The sequence below is a fragment of the Jaculus jaculus genome, chromosome 4 (genome assembly GCF_020740685.1).
Source record: "Jaculus jaculus isolate mJacJac1 chromosome 4, mJacJac1.mat.Y.cur, whole genome shotgun sequence".
Taxonomy (NCBI): domain Eukaryota; kingdom Metazoa; phylum Chordata; class Mammalia; order Rodentia; family Dipodidae; genus Jaculus; species Jaculus jaculus.
In genome coordinates this window covers 68810238-68832665 of record NC_059105.1, presented here as the reverse complement: position 1 = coordinate 68832665, position 22428 = coordinate 68810238, and the positions used below count along the sequence as shown (strand labels likewise).

General features: G+C 44.0%; 1 protein-coding gene across 3 annotated transcripts in view; it reads left to right on the top strand.

Moving 5' to 3' along the window:
* Nucleotides 1-22428, top strand: part of Myo3b (myosin IIIB) — a 470798-nt gene that overhangs the window by 261970 nt on the left and 186400 nt on the right. For all 3 annotated transcript variants that reach the window (XM_045147622.1, XM_045147623.1, XM_045147621.1), the window contains 2 exons: nucleotides 4553-4630; nucleotides 6950-7155. In XM_045147622.1, the coding sequence (XP_045003557.1) occupies nucleotides 4553-4630; nucleotides 6950-7155 (284 nt within the window). The remainder of the gene's footprint in view (nucleotides 1-4552; nucleotides 4631-6949; nucleotides 7156-22428) is intronic.

The following is a 22428-nucleotide window of genomic DNA, read 5'->3' as shown; positions in this document are numbered from 1 at the left end:
AATGGACCTATCACTTGATAGTAAAAATTCTTGACAAAGGGCCTTGTCAAGAAGATAATAATATAAGCACTTCTGAAGTTTTAGGATGCAGATAGTGAGCACTTACTGAGACCAGAAGAAAAATCTTCAGTTTTTCATCTACTGCTAAAACCTGGCTGGTTTATGGGACTTTTTAGGGTCCATATCTTCATCCTGGAATAAATTCAGTTGATAGATGAGGCAAATCTTTATTATAATACCATGCTTTTAGACTTTGATTTAGTAAACATCAAGCCACATAGGGTGGCAGTATATAGGGATAAAAAGTAAGGCTGAGCAATCAGAATGGGGCTTAGGTCTAGATGCAGTTGTATGCTGGCTGCAAAACTATGGGGAGCTAACCTAAAATCTCTGTGCCTTAAGTTTCTCATATGAAGAATGGGAATTGGGGACTGGAGAGATGGCTTAGCAGTTAAGGCAGTTTCCGGCAAAGCCAAAGGACCCAGGTTCAATTCCCCAGAACCCACCTAAAGCAAGATGCACAAGGTATCGCACACATCTGGAGTTCATTTGCAGTGGCCAGAGGCCCTGGCATGCCCATTCTATCTCTCTATCATGATCTTTATCTGCCTCTTTCTCTCTCAAATAAATAAATAAATAAACAAAATATTTTAAAATTAAAAAAGAAGGGGAATCACCATAGTTTTCTTATCATGGTATCATTTTGAGAATTCTGTCACAATGTGGCCAAAGTGTCACACTACAGTGATTTCATATGCAATACACTTAATAGAGCTTTATTATTTAAGTTTGCTATCTAGCTAGGATTCTATGTATGGATCCTATATGTATATTTCTGTACTGTTGTGACAATGACAATAGAGCTCACTCATAAGAGAACTTTGGAGACTAATCAGCACCACTCACAAAGAACCAGGCAGGATATTTATCTTATGGGCAGAGAGTGGTCTTGCTTAGCTCCATTTGATTGTTGAAGTTCTTAAAGTAAAATATACCAAGACAGGACGACATTTCTTCTGCACAACATGGTACTGGGCACTCAGGTGATGATCTGTACCAACAGGCATTAGCATCCCCACGTTGTGTGTAATAAAGAACAGGTTCTCACTAACTTCCCAAGAGCTACTCAAGAGCGCCTTGAAGTCATGTTGAAACACTGGTGCTAGGTGGTCACATGGGGTGGGGGGAGTCCCACTCACTGGGGTCTCTCTCCCATCCATAGCAGCCTTATAGATTTTGGAATTAGTGCTTCATTCTGCATTTTTCCAGTTTACTGAAGTTGATCTTACTGACTTTGAAACCAATCTATACTATTCCTTTTAAATTGTGTCTTAGCAACGGGATGTGGAAGCATGTAACTATAGTCTCTCAGGCAGGCTGAGACGAGAGAATCATTTCAGCCCATGAGTTCCAAAATTCACAGCCACAAAGCTTAGCTGTGGGACCAAAAAGTCACACACATTGAGAGAGAAACAGAAACAGAGAAAGAGAGAGAGAGAGAGAGGGAGGGAGGGAGGGAGGGAGATGTGTCTTACCACAGCAGTGTTATAATTTGTGGAAAAGATGAAACAAAAGCTAGGAAATACAGGTATATAACATACCTGTGTGTCTCAGTTACCTGAACTGGGAGATGAATTTATCTTCTGGTGCCTGGGCTTTGGGGGATGGGCTATTTCCAATCCCAGCATGTTTTTTTTTTTTTTTTGTTTTTTTTTTTTTTTTCCCCAGGGATTCTAATTTCTAGGGACTGGTTATAAGACCAGCCTGGGTAACACAAGAGATACCTCCATCTCAACAAAATTGTTAAAAATTGGATATGATGGGAGAGTGGAATTGCCAAGGGGAAAGGGGGGGGCAGGGAAGGAATTACCATGGCTTATTGTCTATAATTATGAAAGTTGTCAATAAAATTAAAATTAAAATAAATTGTTTCTCAGTCATCAAGGATTTTCTAGCTGCTAAATTCTCAACGCCAAGGGACTGTTGATGTCGTGAGGGAGAGGAACGGGTCACTCAATCAGTGCTGGGGACAGAGAAGCTTGGAGGAGCTTTGCACAGGGAGACCCCTAGTGTTGCAGAGGCCGCTGCATTGGCTAATTAAAAAGGAAGGGCAATAGAGGGAAGGTGAGGCTCAAAGCAAGAAGTGCTTCTTCAGGAAGAACCTCTTAAATTTAAAAATATGGAAAAATTCCCAAAATTTGTGTGTAGATGAGGTGGGGTGAGCGAAGAAAATAAGGAGAAAAGGTTGAAGGAAACTCTCAAAATTTGCCATTTAGCTGAAGGTCAGCCTGAGTCAGGTTCTTCCCCTCAGACCTGATTAGCTTGCCCCAAATATCACAGCCCTGAGCACTACCCTTCAGAGCAGGGTGAGCGAGGGCAACCTTCCAGTGACCTTGGAGACATCACTGTACCATTCTGAAGGTGGGGAAGTGGGGGTATTTTCTCTTTTCTGTATGAGAGCAGCCTTCCTCAAAAACAGTTGTCTTTCCCTCTTTTCTCATTGAAAGCAAATTTAAAAGCCAAAGAGGGCCTGGAGAAATGGCTTAGCTGTTAAGGCACTTGCCTGCAAAGCCTAAGTACCTAGGTTTGACTCTCCAGATCCCACCTAAGCCAGATGCACAAAGGTGAGGCAAGCGCAAGGTCGCAAATGCCCACTAGGTGGCGCAAGCGTCTGGAGTTCAATTGCACTGGCTGAGGTCCTGGCCAATCCCTCCCCCTCTCTCAATTGCTCTAAAATAAATTTTAATTATTTTTGTTTTTAAGTCAGAAGGCCAGGGAGGTGTATCACTGTTTGAGCTGCCTGTGGGTGGACTGCCAGCCCCGAGGAGAAGCTCATCAAAGATGAGGTTGTATAGCCTGTGTGTTTTCATCCAGGCTAGGATTTTTATTATTTTATTTATTTATTTATTTATTGAGACTGAGTTTATCCATGTAGCCCAGGTCTTACTTAAACTTGTCATCTTGCTACCTCAGCCTCCTGAGTGTTGGAATTCTAGGTGTGTACCACCACTCCCTAGTAGTTTTCTAGCTTTTGATATCTTAGATCCATGCCTTCTGCCCTTAAATAAATATGCTTTCTTCGTCCAACCCAGTTGAAGTGTTTCCTTGCATTCTTTTAAAATACCCCTCCAGGTGGACTTCATTATCTCCCTCCCTCCCTCCCTCCCTCCCTCCCCCATTCTTCAAGGTCTGTGAACAAGACTGCAGATGCCCTCACCCGTGCGGAGGGGGAGTCTGGAAGTCTGCACAGCAGTCCACCAGGTGGAACCCAGGTGCTGACAGCAGCGTCTCCCAGTTCAAATGTTCCCGCTTCACACCCATGCCACCTGTTCTGAGCAGATGGGAGGCTGCCGCACCTGCACAAGGCAGGCGGTTGGAATACCACTCACAGGCTTCACCAATCAAAGAAGGGTTTTGTTGTTGAGTTGTGGCAAAGGAAACAAGGCGGGCTGCGTTGCTTAGAAATCTGTTGCTACAATTCTTTACATCCAGTCAGCCCAGGTGTTTGGAGAGATGATTGACAACAGGTGTATCTACCAGAACTTTCCTAAGTGACTTGGTGGCCCACCTCCTGCTTGCAGGGAGCATGTGGTAACTGTGGGCGATAGCAGCACGTTGGGCATCAGGGTCTGGTTGTGTGGAAAGTGACTGACGTTGGCCCAGTTCCCTATGGTATGACATGAGCTAGAGTTTGTCATAGCGTGAATGTGAGATGCACCCCATAGGCTCACGTATTTGAACAGTTGATTCCCAGCTGATGATAACTGGTTTGGAAGGTTATGGGACCTTTAGAAAGTGGGTTATGGTGGGCTGGAGAGATGGCTTAGCGGTTAAGCGCTTGCCTGTGAAGCCTAAGGACCCCGGTTTGAGGCTCGGTTCCCCAGGTCCCACGTTAGCCAGATGCACAAGGGGGCGCACGCGTCTGGAGTTCGTTTGCAGAGGCTGGAAGCCCCGGCATGCCCATTCTCTCTCTCTCCCTCTATCTGTCTTTCTCTCGGTGTCTGTCGCTCTCAAATAAAAAATAAAAAATTTAAAAAATAAAAATAAAAAAGAAAGTGGGTTACGGTGTGGGGGGGAGGTGGCATTAAAGGTTACAAAGGTGGTAACCCAAGATCTCTACTTCTTGAACCTAGAGATGTGAGCAAGCTGCCTCACACTTCCACAGTCAATGAGCCACCCAGACTTCTCTCCTTAACCATAATCGACTACTTCCCACTCAAATCATGTGTTAATCACAGCAATGGGAAAAGTAATTAAGATAACAGGATCCATTTTTTTTTTTTGTCGTTCTAGCCCAGCCTCAGGACCTTTGCCCAGTCTTCTTGAATAGTACACCACCACCACCTCCCCCTCCTCCACCTTATCCCCACTCTTCCCCCCACCTCCTCCTCCTTCTCCTGCTTCTTATGTTTTTTTAAAAGTCTCCCCTGTTAGGCCCTAAACACATTGGTTCCTCAGGTTATTGACCAAATAATGTTTCAGAATTTGAAACTCTGGAGGATGACTGAACTGTCTGTGTCCTCAAACTACAGCTGTCTTCCTGTGTTTCTAGGTGGACACCCTGGAGGTGACTCGGCATCCGGAAGAAACCACCAACATGAAGAGACAGACTGTAGCTTCTTACTTCCGGGTATGGAAGTAAGATTTCTGTTCCACCTGCTTCCAGAAGGGACTTGCCGAGCCTTCCCTTAAGAGGTCCCAGACATGGTGGAGCCGCTGGCAAAGTGCCCGTGGTACTGAAAAATACCGGGTGGAGGGCAGCCACAGAGAGAGCACACTGGCCACAGCCCTTGCAACTCCAAATGCAACTAGTCGAGAAGAGTCTTCTTGGCTGTAAAGCCACATGAGCCGGCTTCTTTTCAGCAAATTGTAGTAGCTAATGAAATCCCAAAGGGCGGCTTATCAAGTTCAGATACAGAGACAAGCATGGATTTCATTTTCATAACCTGAAATTGACCCGTTGCAAAACCCATTTGCCTGGGCCTTACTGTTTCCCATGTCTGTGTCCCCAATATCTGGTATTTCAGATACTAGAATGCTTCCTTTTATTTATTTATTAATTTGAGAGTGACAGAGAGAGAAAGATGCAGATAGAGAGAGAATGGGCGCACCAGGGCCTCCAGCCACTGCAAACGAACTCCAGACGCGTGTGCCCCCTTGTGCATCTGGCTAACGTGGGTCCTGGGGAATCGAGCCTCGAACCAGGGTCTTTAGGCTTCACAGGCAAGCGCTTAACCGCTAAGCCATCTCTCCAGGCCCCTAGAATGCTTCCTTTTAAGAGAAGCACTGTCCTCTAGAAGTGCTCTGTTACATGTCCACTTTATAGCAAAGGTAAGACACACACACAGACCCTTCTACTGATTGGCCCAGATCTGCTGCTCTTCAAGTCATTAGACAGCATTATATTTGGAGGCCCCTTAGAGATCACATACTGCTGGTCACATAACTTCATGGTAGAGATGCTGCTATGCCAAAACAGGAACTGCTCTCAGAGATACAACGTAAGGTGGAGTTGGCTTACAGAGAGATGTGCGGATGGTGCTAGGAAAACCTGGGCCATAGGCTGGAGGAATCAGGTGAGCCGGCGGTCAGGACCCACGAACTAGCACCATAGACGGAAGGCCCCATGGAAAGCTATCAGACGCAAAATGGATCCAGGGCCACGACGTCCAACTTCGCTAATTGTGTTTCAGAAATAGAGTAGATTTGGGCTCAAGGAAGGAGTTGCAGCACCCCCAGAGCTTTTGAGTCCAGCACCCACTGCACCGATGCCATGTTTCCTGCTGAAGCATCTCAGGGGGTGGCTTTCATTGCCTGCCTTGTTACTCATTTTGGACTTTGTGGTTGTGCCGTATTTCTTCTCTTGCCCACCGTGGTCCTGTCTCCTTTATCTGCTGTAGCCTTATCCAAGTAACCCTGGATGCGTATGTGTGTTTCCCCCACGGGCTTCAGAGGCTATTTGAATCTGTGAAGTGTCATTCTCAAGGTCTTTAGTTCCTCTCTCAGAAAAGCATCTAGCTGGGCGTCCCAGCACTTGGGAGGCAGAGGTAGGAGGATCACCATAAATTCAAGCCACCCTGAGATTACATAGTGAATTCCAGGTCAGTCTGGGCTAGATTGGGACCCTACCTTGAAAAACAAAAATCAAAAAAAGAGAGGCACCTGGCTTACAGTGTTTCAGAAATATGCCCATGTCAACCAGTTTGATGTCCTCAAAATATTGGCCCCAAATGCAAAAACTGAGCAATAAGATGCTGAATAATCAGGTACCTTGGAAAGCCACTAGGATCAACTTTGGTCAGTAACAGCATTACTTGCGTGGCTTGGCTTATGTTACCTGTTATTAGGAGGTGTATAAAGAATGCTTTCATATTTCAGGCAATTATAAGGCAGCTATGGTCATTATTTTTCTTTTGAGGTAGGGTCTCACTGTAGCCCAGGCTGACTTGGAATTCACTATGCAGTCTCAGGGTGGCCTCTAACTGAACGGCGATCCTCCTACCTCTGCCTCCCGAGTGCTAGGATTAAAGGCGTGTGCCACCACACCCGGCTTTATGGTCATTTCTTTTTTTTTTTTTTTTAATTTTTTTGGTACTTTTATTTATTTGAGAGCAACAGACAAGAGAGAGAAAGAGGCAGATAGAGAGAATGGGCGTGCCAGGGCTTCCAGCCACTGCAAATGAACTCCAGATGCGTGCGCCCCCTTGTGCATCTGGCTAACATGGGTCTGGGGAATCGAGCTTCAAACCGGGGTCTTTAGGCTTCACAGGCAAGTGATTAACCACTAAGCCATCTGTCCAGCCCTATGGTCATTTCTTATTGCTGATTTCATGTTGTCTCAAAGATCTGTGAGTCACTCATGAGCCTCACACTGCTCTGAAAGACACAACAGTCTGTGTTGGTGGTACCCTTATTTCTCATTTCTTTGTATTCTTTTTATCCCTCACAGTATTCTCTGATGGATCTACTCTCCAAAATGGTGGTTGGACAGCCCCACTTCGTACGTTGTATTAAGCCCAATGACAACCGCAAGGCTCTGCAATTCTCCCAAGAGAGGGTCCTGGCCCAGCTCCGTTCCACGGGGATCCTGGAGACGGTCCGCATCCGCAGACAGGGCTATTCCCACCGCATCCTTTTCGAAGACTTTGTGAAAAGGTTAGCCCAGCAGCCTTGGATATGTCTTTTGTACATATTAGCTGTATTCTGGCTGTATCTGTCCCCTGGAATTAAGTTCCTCCCACGATTCCTTCTAGGACTTTCCTCCAAATGTGTAAGTAGCTGATTACCAACTGCCAGTTAATTACGTTGTATTGTGTGTGTGTGTGCGCGTGTGCGCGCGCATGCGTGCACACATGCTCCAACTATACCATAGAGATTCCCAAGGAATCTTCTTTTGATCACATTTTTTTCTAGAAATGTCCATAAAAATTATATGTAATAAATCTCAAGTCTCCAATTCTGCAGATATTTCATCATGAAGACGAAAACAACTCATCCTAAGTAGGTCAAGATTCCAGAGTCATATAGGAATTTGGTGTATCTATGAGCGTGACAGAGCCATTCTTGACTCATGGTTAAACTTTAACCCAGGAGTTGGGGAGCTGGATACTCATGGTCACACATGCTTTTCACTGTGTCCATGGTCTCCAGGTTCTTGTCTTATGAATTACAGACCATAGATGGTGAAATCTATTTTAGAGCTTAAGTGAAGAAGGCAGAGCTCCTATATGACAAGAAAGGAACCCTAGAAATTGAGAAAACCTGCCTAGTAACCCTTCTTTTTAACTTTTAAGAAATTTTTTAAATTAAAAAAAATTTTTTTAATGGGAATTCATTGGATGGGGGTTGAGCTGGTGTCCAAGCACTTTGTAATCTTATTCCCATCTTTCTGTCAGGTTTTAGGGGAAAAGAGATAAGAACAAAACCAGATCCTCTCTTAGAGGCTCAGGGATATGTCCTGCTTCTGGCCAAGAAATAAAACCTGCTCACCTTCCGCTGCCTAGCCAGTCTGTCATTTTCTCTGAAGAGGTCACCCTGCATGCACCCTCTCCTCTGGCATGTGTACTATGACAGTAATGTGCAGTTCTCTCCCAGCACGTGCTGGGAGCTGTCATAAGAGTCCAGGACATTTAGGGCACTCTCCTCAAATACGATTGTATTTATCTATAGAACAACACTATGAAGTAGGTTCTACTATTATTTCCATTTGAAAGGTGAGGAAACTGGCGCATATAATAGAGTAATTAGTTTCCCCAAGATCCTATGCTAGAGAAGTCTGGCTTCAAGCTCTCGATTTTAATCTCCCCAGTCCACTATATTCAATTAGTGTTTATTAAGATACAGCAATTATGTGAAGCTTTCCAAACATGGAAACTGCTCTTACCTAAGGATGAAAAGCTGCTCTTTTGCAGGCAACTGCCTTGCTTAATCACAGGTAAGATTTCCACTGAATTTTCTGTGAAGAAATAGTGAACAACAAAACACAACCTCTGTGAAGGGAGAATGACTACCAAAGGATGCCCAGGGAGGAACTTGCAAATCATTATACACTCTGCCTCCCCCACCAGCCATCTGTACTGTCCTTTAACTCCCATTCTGAACCATATCCTCAAGCATAAGGGGACTCTTGGAGTTCTTGGCCGGCACACCTGAGAGGGATCTAGTTAGACAGGATGATCATTAGGCAGCTGGCTAGAGAAAGGCTCATATGAGTAATCCTATCTCGGTCTGTGGCTTCTCACCCCGCCTGCCTCAGTGCAGAACCAGAGTTCAGCATCTGCTCATCTTACCTAGCCAGATCTCTGTCTTGAGTGCACACCCCACCCAGGTGTAGGTGGTCCCCTTCTCTGAGCTTAGGACAAGGGGGTTACAGGTGTGCCAGCCTCTTCTGGAGCCTGGACTCCGCGTCTCTTCCTGGGCTCAGAGCAGAGGGATTTTCTTTCCACCTGCTTGGCTGCTCACATCCTGGGTCTCCATGCTCCCAGTAAGACTGTGTCTTTGCTGTTATTTTTATGGCTTCTTGATTGATTTATTTATTTTTGAAAGCACCCACCTTTTCAGAAAGACCCCTTTCCCATTTTTGTTTCCAAGGCCCATGTTTGTTCTCCCACATGGGCTCATGGACCCACCATTTTCCCTTCCTTGGTTCTCAAACCCTTCTTCTCCCAAGTATACCTGATATATTTTTTTCAATAAAATGTAATGTTTTATAAGTTATCCTTCTCAATCTGGGTTATCTCAATTCTTTGGGTAAAAACAGATACAAACTCAGAGTTTGGGGTTCAAGGACTTTTCCTGAATCCCCAAACCCCATTACATACCAATATAAGCCAACATACCAATAAATTTGGGGTATCCCTGGATCCTTGTCTTATGAATTTAAAGATTTTATTTTTACTTATTTATTATTAGAGACACAGTAAGAGAGAGAGAGAGAGAATGAGCATGCCAGGGCCTCTAGCAAACAAATGTCAGATGCATGTACCTCCATATGCATCTGGCTTACATGGGGCCTGGAAAATCAAACCTGGGTCCTTAGGCTTTGCAGGCATATGCCTTAACTGCTAAGCCAACTCTCCAGCCCTGTCTTATGAATGTAAAGGGTTAAAAGCCACAGACCGGAGGGTAAGACTTAGATTTTTATTAGGTTAAGAGAAGAAAGTACAGAGAGCTCCTGCCGTATGGAAGGCAGGAGTAGATAAAGCCCATGTGGGAGTAGAGGTCCCCCGCCATCTCAGCCCAGCTAGGCTGAGACAAGGGGATCGGTCACCAGAGCAGGGACCTCAAGGTTCAGGCGAGATGAACAGCCATGATCTCATTTGGTGGGCCTTACCCTCAGGTTCAGTTGAGCCTGAGAGGGTTGATGGCTCTGGACTCGGGGGGCTGCCTCTGGAAGTGGTCAGCACACTTGAGAAGGGGGTGAAAGAGAGCTGATTGCACAGGGAGGCTCATGTGTTGAATTCTGAAGCAGGCAGGTAAGGTGTGACATCTTCTTGGTTCCCTCTGTGGGCCCTCCAACTGGCTGCCTGAAAATAAAGCTACCTAATTCCCTCTCACAAGGTCATTTGACCAACTTTTTCTCAGAGGAGAATGACTCTTGGGCTGGACAGATGGCTTAGTAGTTAAGGCACTTGCCACCAAGGACCCAGGTTCGATTCCCCAGGACCCACCCAGAGGCAGAAGGTGGCACATGCTTCTGGAGTTTGTTTGCAGTGGCTGGATGCCCTGGTGTGCCCTCTCTCTCTCTCTCTCTCTCTCTCTCTCTCTCTCTCTCTCTCTCTCTCTCTCCCCCTCCCTCTTTCTCTCTGTCAAATAAATAAATAAAAATAAAATATATTTTTTAAAAAAGAATGACTCTTAAATATAGTAGCTTGCTTCATCAGATTTTCCAAATTCTGCCAAATTCTATGGAAAAGAGAAGGGGAGGGGGAGTTCTTGCAATGAAAACTTTAAAATTAAAATAAGAATGAAATGACTTTAAAAAATCTTTAGCCTTTTTTTTTCTCCCCATCTTAAATTTGGAGGCGGAACAAGAAAGAAAAAGATTATTTGAGCTCATGAAGGTAACTATTTTTAGCCACAGCGTGTTGAATACATAAAAATATTTAAGAAAACAGGTCAAATGCTAAACAGATTGCCACTTCTTTGTTCAGAATCAGAAAACCATTAGGCAAGTGCGAACAAGAGTTTCAAAATGTCAATGAATCTGAGAGTATCAAAGATTTCTGAGCCAGCAAGTTAATTGGTATTTTGATCCTTTTGAGCAACTTAACAACAGAATGGATGAGCTAGCAGTTTCCCCCTTGATGTTGATATTCAACAAATAGGTGCTGTTTTGTCAACTCTTAGCAGGAAATGGGCAGACAAAACAAAGGGAGGAACAGAGCAGCCGAGCAGTCCAGGTTCATCAAGTTGAGGTAAATAGAAGATTAAGACTTGCTTTATAATGCTTCCTGCTTTCTGGATGCAAAGCTTAAAGGTAGCGCTGCTCTGTGTCGCCCTGTTCCCATCTGAGGGACACTGGCTTCCCAAATCCCCTAAATTTCACCCAAATCTTTTTGCCTTATCATCCTTGAGTTTTCTAGCAAAGAAAAAAAAAAGTGCCTTTTCTATAAACTTCCAGCCAAGAGCTTTTTTTTTTTTGGTTTTTCAAGGTAGGGTCTCACTGTAGCCCAGAATTCACCATGGAGTCTCAGGGTGGCCTCGAACTCACAGCAATCCTCCCACCTCTGCCTCCCAAATGCTGGGATTAAAGGCGTGCGCCACCACGCCCGGCCCAGCCAAGAGCTTTTAAAGCAAGGGCTGCCCACAACAGCCTCTTATGGATGGAGGCAAGTGAGTTGGAAGTCTTTCTATGTTCTCGAGGAAACACAGGAGACCTTTTAGATTTAAGATTTAGTAAATAACCTGACATCTGCAAAAGCTGTTTCTCATCTGCATGGAAAGAAGGCTGGGGCACGCACAGAGCCCGCGTCCTAAGGATCTGCTGGGAGTGAATGCAGGCTTGGCTCCTAGTTAAGTTTACACCCACGTGAACTCAGTTCACAGTGGTTGTTGGATGGCTGTGCGTTAAACAGGGGAAACGTCCCTTACTTTCTTTCATTCTTCTCATCTCAGTCTTCCTTCTCCCCTCTCCTTTCTCTCCTCCGGAAACTGGGGATCACTTTTGACTTCTTTCTTCTTTTAAATGACCTATCACCAGCATCTGCTAACTTCACCTGCCATAGATTTTTTTTTTTAATTTTAAAACTCTTATCTTTTATATAGGTTATTCTTTTATATCCCCTCTCCTCCATCTCCATTTCCCCAGAGGGCCCTCTTCAGTTCACTGTGGGGTAATTAGGGCCTCAGTCAGTCTCTGTTGTGAACTAAAGTTCCCAGAAAAAGAACTGTATCTGCCAGACCTACTTCTCACAAGGCTGAATGGACTGATAAAACTCCTGTGATCTCAGCAAGATGAAATGTTGCACCGGAGCAAAATTACCTAGGGCTAACTTTACCCCTCAGTGGCCATTAGTACCTACCTCTGTGCCTGACCTAGCATCCATGTGACTATAAGTTGATCGGGTCACACATATGGGCTCATATCTCCAATCCCAATTTAAAGCAGCCCGGAGCCAAATGGCTTAGATTCGGGCTTTAATATTAGAGCTGATTTCATAAGTTGTACTCAGGTTAGCAGGGTTTTTTTTTTTTCTCTTTTTCATGTAATACATAGTAAGAGCACTTAATACATCTTACACTAATGCACATCAAAAGTGTGCGATTTGAGTAATTAGGTGACTTTTGTCACTGTCATGGCAGAAGTAGGTAGGATAAAAACCGTGGTGACTCTAGCAGCTATAAGCATGTCAACAAACTGTTTAGGTCGGTTCAGAAATTCTACTCCTTTGTTAATTATCATAAGAACCCTGGATTCTTCCCAAGGCTCAGTAAAATTTACTGGCATGTAGGTATAGGCCTTATGCCGCAAAATTATGATGTCTAGGTCAAGAGACAAGTGGGTAATACAGGCAGCATAGAGTGGCTGGAAGAACACGGGATATAAAATGGATTTTTTCTTTGTGTAATGTTTAAAGGACCAAGGAGAAAGACATATGGACCCGGAGGGCAGAGGTGACTAGGTCTGGTAGTGACGGAAAGTAAGTGAAGAGACATTATTTACTTTTTTAAATTTACTTTCTCACACTGAATAATTTTAAAAAGTGGGAGTCAAGTTGCCAAATAGAGGTTTGTGGTGCTCCTTCCTTTTTTGTTTTATTTTTAAGAGTTGGGGGATGGATAGATAGTCCTCCTTGTCCCCATATAATAAAATCATTATTGTAAATATATTATAGCAATTTAGTATTATTTTAAAGTTTACCCATGTACTTTTGAACACTTAATGGACATAAATTTAGTTATTCATAAAGATAATTTATATGAAACATTTAACACATGACAGCATGATAAGTGACTGGCCATCTTTAGACATGATATATATTTTTTAGTTTGTATGAGTATTTACTTATGAGCCAACGTTACTATATCAGCAGTATAGATAATATCAATATACCCTTAGCCACAAAGACTACTGCAAGACCAAAAAATCCTGTAGCTTTTAAACTTGTCTTTTGGCAGTTTTAATATGTATTTATTTGCAAAGAGAGAGAACAGTGGTACACCAGGGCCTCTAGCCACTGTGAACTACAGATGCACGTGCTGTTTTGTGCATCTGGCTTTACATGGGTGCTGAGGAATCGAACCCCATTCATTAGGCTTTGCAGGCAAGTGCCTTAACTGCTGAGCCATCACTCCAGCCCATTTGTCAATTAAAAAAAAATTATTATCTTAATTTTTTTCTAGTACTAAATAATCTTACAGAAAGAGCAGTAGGTCCTAGGAGTTTGAAGCAACTTATTTTTGTGTCTGGAAAGGCTTTGACATTAAGGAGAAGGGGAGGGCAGGCAGTAGGAGCAATTGTCACTTTAGGTGAGGGTCTTGTATCCCTTTGTTCTTCTAAGCGGGAGCTGTCAGTAGTCAGGTGAGGTGTTGTGATCACTCTTTCCTCCATGCACTATGGAGCAGGCAATAGTTCTATTACCACGACTGGAAATGCTCTATCACTGTGTTGTTTTGTTTTAAAGTTGTAGTCGTTACTTGGCCAAAGTATTCTTTTTACCTTAAGATGGCTTTATGTTATACCCAGGGGAAGAAATGTCATACAACCCCCCCAAGGTGAGGACAACTGTTCATGAAGGAGAGAAAAAAAAAAATCTTGATGCAGGAGCCATCGCGTTCTCAGGGACAGTCTAAGCAACAAGGACTTTTTGTGAAATTAGAATTGAGAAAGTCACTTAGTGAATAAAATCTTGATTAAGATTAATTGCCCTTTTTGTTTAAATTTTAATTCTATTATGTTTTCAAAGGCATCTGGACTAAATTAACAGCTTTATTTATATTCACTTAAATGTGGTGGTTTGATTCAGGTGTCCCCCATAAACTTAGGATTCTGAATGCTAGGTTCCCAGCTGATGGAGATTTGGGAATTAACACCTCCTGGAGGCAGTGTATTGGTGGGGGCAGGCTTCTGGGTATTATAGGTAACACCCCCTTGCTAGCATTTGGCACATTCTTATGTTGGCCAGGGGGTGATGTCCACCCTCTGCTCGTGTCATCATTTTCCCCTGCCAGAGTGGAGCTTCCCCTTGAGTCTGTAAAGCCAAAATAAATCCTTTTTTCCCAAAAGCTACTCTTGGTCAGGTTATTTCTGCCAGCAATGTGAACCTGGCTGCAGCATTAAAAAAAGTAAACTATAAATCATACTGTCTATATAAGTCAATTCTTGTTATTGGACAAGAGTTTAACAGTTAACTGAAAAATATAGAGATATTACCATAATTCTTGCTTTTAAATAGTTGTGCAACCTTGTATATTGTTTGTAGATAGTTTTAGAAAGTCACTAATTGGGCTGAAGAGATGGCTTATGGGCTAAGGCATTTGCCTACAAAGCCAAAGGACCCAGGTTCAATACCCTAGAACCCATGTAAGCCAGATGCACAAGGTGGCACATGAGTTTGTTTGCAGTGGCTGGAGGCCCTCATATGCCTATTCTCTTTCTCTCCCAATCAAATAAATTAAATTTTTTTGTTTATTTTTAGCTATTTATTTGAGAGTGACAGAGAGACAGAGAGAGAGAGAGAGAGAGAGAGAGAATGGGCACACCAGGGCCTCTAGCCACTGAAAACAAACTCCAGACGCATGCGCCCCCTTGTGCATCTGGCTAACGTGGGTCTTGGGGAATTGAGCCTTGAACCAGGATCCTTAGGCTTCACAGGCAAGCATTTAACCGCCAAGCCATCTCTCCAGCCCTCAAATAAATAAATTAAGATAAAATAATAAAATAAATTTAAGAAGAAAGTCATTCATTATTGTAGCAAGTAGTTTGACTGTTATGGTGAGGACCCCCAGGGAAGACCACATGAACCCCAAGTAGTAGGAAAGGAATCTTTATTAGCCAGTCAGCAACTACATCCAGGACTCAGGAGTCTGAATGCAGTACCAGGCTGTACTTCAGGGCTCCTTTTATAGAAGAAATACCTAAGATTTCACATTTTAGTTTTACAGTTCAGAAGTTCAGTAATCATAATCTTACAAAACCAAGAGTTCATTTCAGTTGATTTTAGAAAAAACAGAAACTTTTCTGGAACCTCCCCTCCCTGCATTTTCCCTCTCCTGCAACTGCAAGCAAGCAGCAGTCAATACAGGAAGCTAAAGGTTGCATTTAGCAATAGCAAGAGAAACACCTTGTCTTGTGGTGACCCCTTGTGTTAAAGCAAGCCAAGCATCAAGTTCAAGTGCAGGTGAGACTGTGTCCTAAGGTACCAGCTAAGCTGAACTTCCTTGTATAAGTTCACAATATGGAGTCATTTATGTCCTTCTCTAGCTTAGGCTCTTGTCACATGATGTAAAGAATATATTTAATTTATGAAGTCCAATAAACCTAAATATTTTAAGTTAAATCAATTGCCATCCTTTATACCACTAAGACTCATGACCTCCCCTGCTATAGGCTTTTGATCAGGTTTTCAGTACCAGGCATGTATTTCCTCCCATAGAGCAGGCCTTCAGTCCAATTAGAGAGCAGTTGGTTTCCCTCAGAGCAGACATGCCACTATTGAGCTCGTTCAGTCATTTAGCCTGTCTGGCCAAACTTGAGGCTTCCAGTGTTCACTGTTTTCACCTCTCATGACTTCGTTCTCCAATAGGGCTGCATACATACAGTACAGCTTTTTCCAGCTTTCAGTTGGCTGGTCTACAGGGAAAAGGTTTCTGCTCAGCACCAGCTTGATTTCTCAGTGACTTTGCTGCCCAGGCATGTGAAGTCTTCAGCAATAGGGTGTTACCATCTATTTCTTGTGGGAAACCAAGGGCCTTGGCAATAGCCTGTAATGTTTAGAGGCAACAGGGACCTCCCTGGCCAACAACTCACTGGAAGATATCTCATCTCTGGCACTGAAAATTTTCTAGTAACAATCTATGGCTTCTGGATGTGCTATTATTCAAGAAAGTAGGTTTTCATATGTCTTATTCAGAATATCTTGAATTTTGATTGACCCTCCCCTCCCCCTGCCCTGCTTTTACATAATTTCTTCCCCTGGGCCTGGCTTAGGCCTTTCTCCTCCCTATAATCTGTTCTTCTGCTTACATATATACAATACCATCTCCTTAAGTCTTTCCTTCTCCTTTCTCCCTTATAGCCTTTTTCTAGCTTGCTGGCCTGTCCTGTCCCGCGGGACCTAGTTATTCATGGGGGCGAGGGGGACCCTAACCTGAAATAAGATGGGCGAGAGAGAGGAAGAGACTCAAGCAAATGTACACTTGTCAAGAGTCCAATTTTATTGAGCCACAGCGGCCTTTTTAAGGGTTAGGGTTAGGGTCTTGGGTGAGGGGGGCTGGAGGAGGCAGGTGGTGGAAAGTTACAGAATCTTCTTGGCCTTTGCCCTAGGACAGTTTGCGGTTATTCTGAGAATTCACAGTGCAGTTCTCACGTCTCTGCAGTTGCCAGGCAGGGTGTTAATTAGTTAGGTGTGGCGGAGTAGGGGGATGGAATCAGTTAGGTGTGGCAGGGTGGGGGGATGAGGAAAGGTCAGAAGTTGCTCAGGGTAGAAGTTGCTCAGGACAGAAGTTGCTCAGGACAGAGGTTAGCTCAGGGCAAAGGTCTGTTCAGGGCTCATCTCCTGTCTCCAACATCTCCCCCTCTTCTGTATACAAGGACCAGGATAGGGAGGTTACCTCAACCCCTTAATGATGTCCCAAAGAAGGGCTTGTTTTGGTGGCCGATTATTTTTGTTTAAGAGTAGAAATGGATCCAGAGGAGCAACCTGACAGCAACCTGACATCAGAGAGGCGAGCGAGCATTCCCCAGAGTAGGTTGAGCGCTGTTACTCATAGGTTATTGATTTCTATAAAGTCATTTGGATTGACCTTAGAACAAGGGGCACAAACGGGGTCTGAGCCTGTTAGAAGAGCAGTGCTGGACCCTTACCCGTCATTGGATCGGCCTCCTCTCGGCGAGGTCGTCCTGTCTTAGGCGGGTCGAGACTTAGCCACCCGTTCCGTTGCTGACTTACCAGACCACTCACTTTGTGGAAATGTAACGCATTTTGCTCTCAACAAGACCGTCAATGCCACATAAGGATCCTGGAGGAAATATGTTTGGTAGCCAATTAGTATGAGGGGTCGCGGAGACCTGAGTTATTATTCGGAGGGGCGGGACCAAAATTTCCACCCCAGGGTGGATCTTTGCAAGGAGGTAAAGTCTAAGGGTCGAGATGGGGGGGATCTTTGCAGGGAGGTAAAGTCTAAGGGTTGAGATGGGGGGTTGTCTTGTTCTTTTGGCGGGTCAGCGGCAAATGTTTCTTCTGTGGCGAGACGATGGTAGTGGACTTCCACCGGCTTGATTGTAGAATCTACCTGACTCTTAACAAAACTTGTTAATCGTTTAAAGGCCCAGGGGCCAAAAGAGAGAAGTAAAAGGAAACCTACAGACTAGCAGACTGGGAAGCACAGTGGTTAGCCATGGAGATGTGGAAAACCAATTTTTGTACTATGACTCTTGTTTTTCTCGAGTCCTTTTTCTATCCTCTAGATTTCTTTTAACTTTATCAAGACTATTTTGCACTAGCCCAGTCTTATCTGAGTAGAAACAGCATTCTTCTTTGAGGGCTACACAGAGTCCCCCTTCTTTAAGGAAGACTAGATCTAATCCTCTCCGATTTTGAAGAACTACCTCAGAAAGGGAAGCTAATGAATCTTTAAGATCTTGTATTCCCTCCTGTATGAGGCTGAGATCTCTATCCACTAAGGCACTGAGATGTGAAAAATGTTGTTGGGAGGTAACCATTGAGGCAATATCTGTCCCGGCCCCTGCAGCACTAAGCCCCAGGAGCACAGTCAGGGTAATAGCAGTTAAAGGCTCTCTTTTTTTGTCTGATGGAGATACCCTGATCCAGAGTGGATAAAAATTCTTCTGGATTATGGACAAGGAATCGCGGTAGCACAATAACTACAACGCAGTAATCTTTATTATTAATAAAATCCTTATTGACTATAAAAGGAGTCAGACCCGAGGAGCAAGCAAAGTAGGTGTTATTAGGGGCTTTAGTATAGGTGGAAGTTTCATTGACAATAGCAGTCTGATTACAGACCGATATGAGTGAATGGGGGGGCAACATTTTAGGGCCAACAAGACAGAGTCCAAGACCTGAAATGGAACTAAGAGTAAGGCCTCCATCTGGGGCAGCATGCCAGGATAGGCCATCTGTATCATTGGTGAATATAGGGGCCATAAGCATCGCAACACCCTCATAAAAAGGAGGTGTAGGAGAAAAGCAAATCCAGCATTCTTGGTAATCGGGATTGCTAGTATTATGAATAGCTTCTAGGGAGGCGTTTACTAAAGAAACAATGAGATCAGCCGAACTTGGGGGTCCCTCAGGGATGGTGGGTTGGAACAAGGTATATTTTTGAGATAACTGAGTGACAATAGGGGGTGTGGTAGACCCAATAGTTAATTTGGGTCTGGCTGGCTTAAGTAAGACGGGGTTTGGTCCCATGTCTGCAGAATTTTTATTGGGAATAGCTTTGAGTAATTTGATTTTAAAAGTGAGCCCAAAGTCTTTTCTTTCTCTATAGATTCGGAGTCCCCATTCAAATCCTTGGCCAGTCCAATCGTGTTGTCTGGCTCGGGAATTGAATTGGATCAATAAGGGACCACATAGCCACCTGTAGGGGACTGGTTGGGATCGCAGAGTCTTACTAAGTCCCGAGGGGAATGGTTGGGTGTTGCTTTAGGGTGTACCCATTTTTTTTTTTACCGAGATATAATCCCAGGAGGAGGAGGGCTTCCAATAGGTGTCCCCAGTAGTTTCACAACCCCAGGAGGCACAAAAATAATCACCAGCCCATCCACACTTGTAATTAAGGGACTTATCTCAGTGGGCTCCTGGGCAGACATAAACACCTTCCGCTGCACCATGAAGGTGGCTTCTTTCGCCAGTGTTTCTACAGCCGGGGGAATCAAGGCTGCGTCTGGCCAATTCAGGTGCCTTGTTGTTGGGCTGAGGCCATAGTTCCTCTGCCGTGCCCCAATCAGGGTGTGCTCCAAGGGCAAGGGCGCAGAGATCCACTTCTAGATCTGGCCATTGGGGCTGGGGTCCGACCGAAGAGCTAGAGTTAACAATATCTCCGGCCTGTTTTTCAATGATCCAAGTGTAGTTATAAATTTGATAAGGGGAGGGGGCATTTACCACCAGCCGGGCTGCAATTAGAAATGAGAGAATGGCAAGGCCGAGAATCTTTCTGTAATTAAGCACAATTAAAATCTTTCTCAGGGGTTTCCCTGGGAGAATTAATCAATTTTATTAGCCTCTCTGGGAGCCATCTAGCATTTTGTTCTTTAGAGTCATATATGCAAGCATGTCCTTTCCCCCAGATTAACACAGGATCTGGGCCAGACCACTTGTGAGTTATTGGGTCCTTCCATAATGCTTGAGCATAATTATTTGATGTGGAGGGGTGCCAGAACCTATCTGCTACAGCTTTGCCTTCTTTATCTAAAGTTAAGAAATTTAAGACAAGCAGGGCATGGTTTAATAATGTTTTCGGGTTTCTTGCTGGGCAGTATAATATTCCCCCAGAATGTTACAACTTGAAGAGCATGTTTTTAAGAGTTGATGTGCTCTTTCTACTATACCTTGTCCCTGTGGGTTATAGGGAATACCAGTAAGATGTTTTATTTTTAATTGAGCACAGAATTGTTTAAAGCTAGTGCTGGTATACCCAGGGCCATTGTCTGTTTTGATGACTTTTGGCAATGGCATAAAAGCAGAGCCAGCAAATATATGATTAATAACATTTTTAGTAGCTTCTCCCGTCTGAAGGGAAGCACAAATAAATCCACTAAAGGTATTTATAGATACATGAATATATTTTAATTTGCCAAAAGGCGAATAATGGGTAACATCCATTTGCCATAATTCCCCTGGTGTAAGACCACGAGGATTAACTCCCAAGTGTGGCTCAGGCAAAAATGTTATACAGCCCTGGCACTGGCGGACTATCTGTCGGGCCTGTTCTTGGGTGATAGAAAACATCTGTCGGAGAGTTTGGGCATTAAGATGGTGTAACCGATGCGCCTCTTGTGCCTGAGATATGGGGTCAGGTGGGGCGACCATTCCCGTTAGGACAACAGAACTATATTTTGTTGCCTGATCCACAAGGTTATTTCCTTTACTTAAGGGTCCAGGAAGACCAGAATGTGCTCGAATATGTCCTACAAAGAAGGAGTGAGTTCTGGCCAGGATTAGTTGTTGAAGTTTAGCAAAAAGAGGGGAAGCATTGGTAGAGGGACGGATGTAAGGGACCGTGTCGAGCAAAGGGACTGAGCTGGCTACATAGGCGCTGTCAGTATAAAGGTTAAATGGGTGATTGGAGAGAGTCTCAAAGACCTGTATAACAGCAACCAATTCCACAAGCTGTGCCGAAGAAAGTTTAGTTTGGACCTTGGAGATTTTTCCATTGATGTTAAAGGCTGCAATTCCAGATGAAGAACCATCAGTAAAAACTAACATGGCTCCAGGAATGGGAGAGCTTTTAGTCTGTTTTGGGAAAACAATGGACTGTCTATAAAGGAATTGAATTAGTCTGTCTGAAGGGTAATGATTATCTATTTTGCCTTGGAAGGAAACACAATCAACAGCCCATTCATCAGAGGACTGTACTAGCCATTCAACCTGGGAGGCGCTATAAGGCACACTAATGGTGTCTGGGTCTTTTCCAAAAAGTTTAAGGGAACTTTCTCTCCCAAGTTTTAAAACCTGGGCAACCAGGAAGGGGTAGGTAGGCAGAATTCTGGGGGAGGGGAGCAGGTAAATGGATCCAATATAAAGGCTTAGTTTGCCATAAAAGACCGGTGGGTGTAAAAGTTGTAGGGAGAATAAGTAACCATAACGGGGAGGTGGGAGAGAAGTATCCAATCTTTTGTGCCTGAATGGCCTTTTTAACAATTTGTAAGGAATTTTTAGCCGCTGTAGTAAGCTCTCAAGCCGAGGAAGGGTCAGAATCCCCTCGCAAAATATCAAACAAGGGTTTAAGTTCTCCAGTAGTTAATTTTAAATAAGGTCGTAACCAATTAATGTCCCCCATGAGCCGCTGGAAATCGTTAAGTGTTTTTAAAGAATCTTTTCTTAACTGGATTTTTTGAGATAGGATTTTATTGCAGTGTAATTCAAATCCAAGGAAAAGGTGGGGAGGATGGATTTGAACCTTCTCTGGGGCTATTTGTAGTCCAAATTTTTGGAGTATAAGGATTAATTCTTGTCCCACCTCATATAATTTTGTTGTCTCTGGGCCTGCTAATAAAATATCATCCATGTAATGAATGATATATAAATTAGGATATTTAAGCCGAAAGGGATCTACTGCTTGGGCGACAAATTTTTGACAGAGGGTAGGGCTATTGGCCATCCCCTGCGGCAAAACTTTCCATTGGAAGCGGGCGATGGACCAATACAATTAACAATAGGGAGGCTGAAGGCAAAACGTTTGCAATCCTCTGGGTGGAGGGGAATGCAAAAGAAGCAATCTTTAAGATCTATGACTAATTTAGTATAGCCCTTAGGAATGGCTACTGGTGATGGGAGGCCAGGCTGAAGGGCCCCCATCGGAACCATGGTTTTGTTAATTTCTCTTAGATCTTGGAATAATCTCCATTTCCCCCCTTTTTTTTGTATAACAAAGATGGGTGTATTCCAGGGGGAGGTGGAGGGTTCAATATGACCAGCCACTAATTGTTCCTGCACCAACTGTATGGCTGCTGTTAACTTATGTTGAAGAAGGGGCCATTGATCTACCTAGACAGGGGAATTATTTTTCCAGGTTATTTTATCTGCCTGGTGTGCAGGAGGAGCAATGGCCCTTAGGAAAAATGTGAGTCATAGCCAAGACCTGTCCGTGTTGTTTTTGGAGTAACCGAGACAGGGTCTGGTATTCCTTAGCCAGAGTCCTACAGCGGTCGACCCAATCATCCTGCCATGAAAGGAATTGTCCTCTAGTTAAGACCGACTGTACAACGGTGAGCCACTCATTAGGAATCAGATAACCTCCCCCGCCAAGGCTTTCCAATAAGGAAAGGGTAAAAGGGGCATTAGGTCCATAGTCCTTGACTGCTCAGTTAAGTTTTTCTAGGTTTTTAAAGCGGAGTCGGCGATAAACAGTCTCCTCACCTTGACTATCTTGGCCTGTCGTGGGCATATTGTGGCGTGGTATACTCTGACTTTCTTCCTCCTCATTTTCATTTTCACTTTGAGAATCATCCTCATCAGAGGAAGGCAAGGGAACAGAAACTGCGGGGAGATGGCATGAAGAGGATGGGGCATCACGATTAAG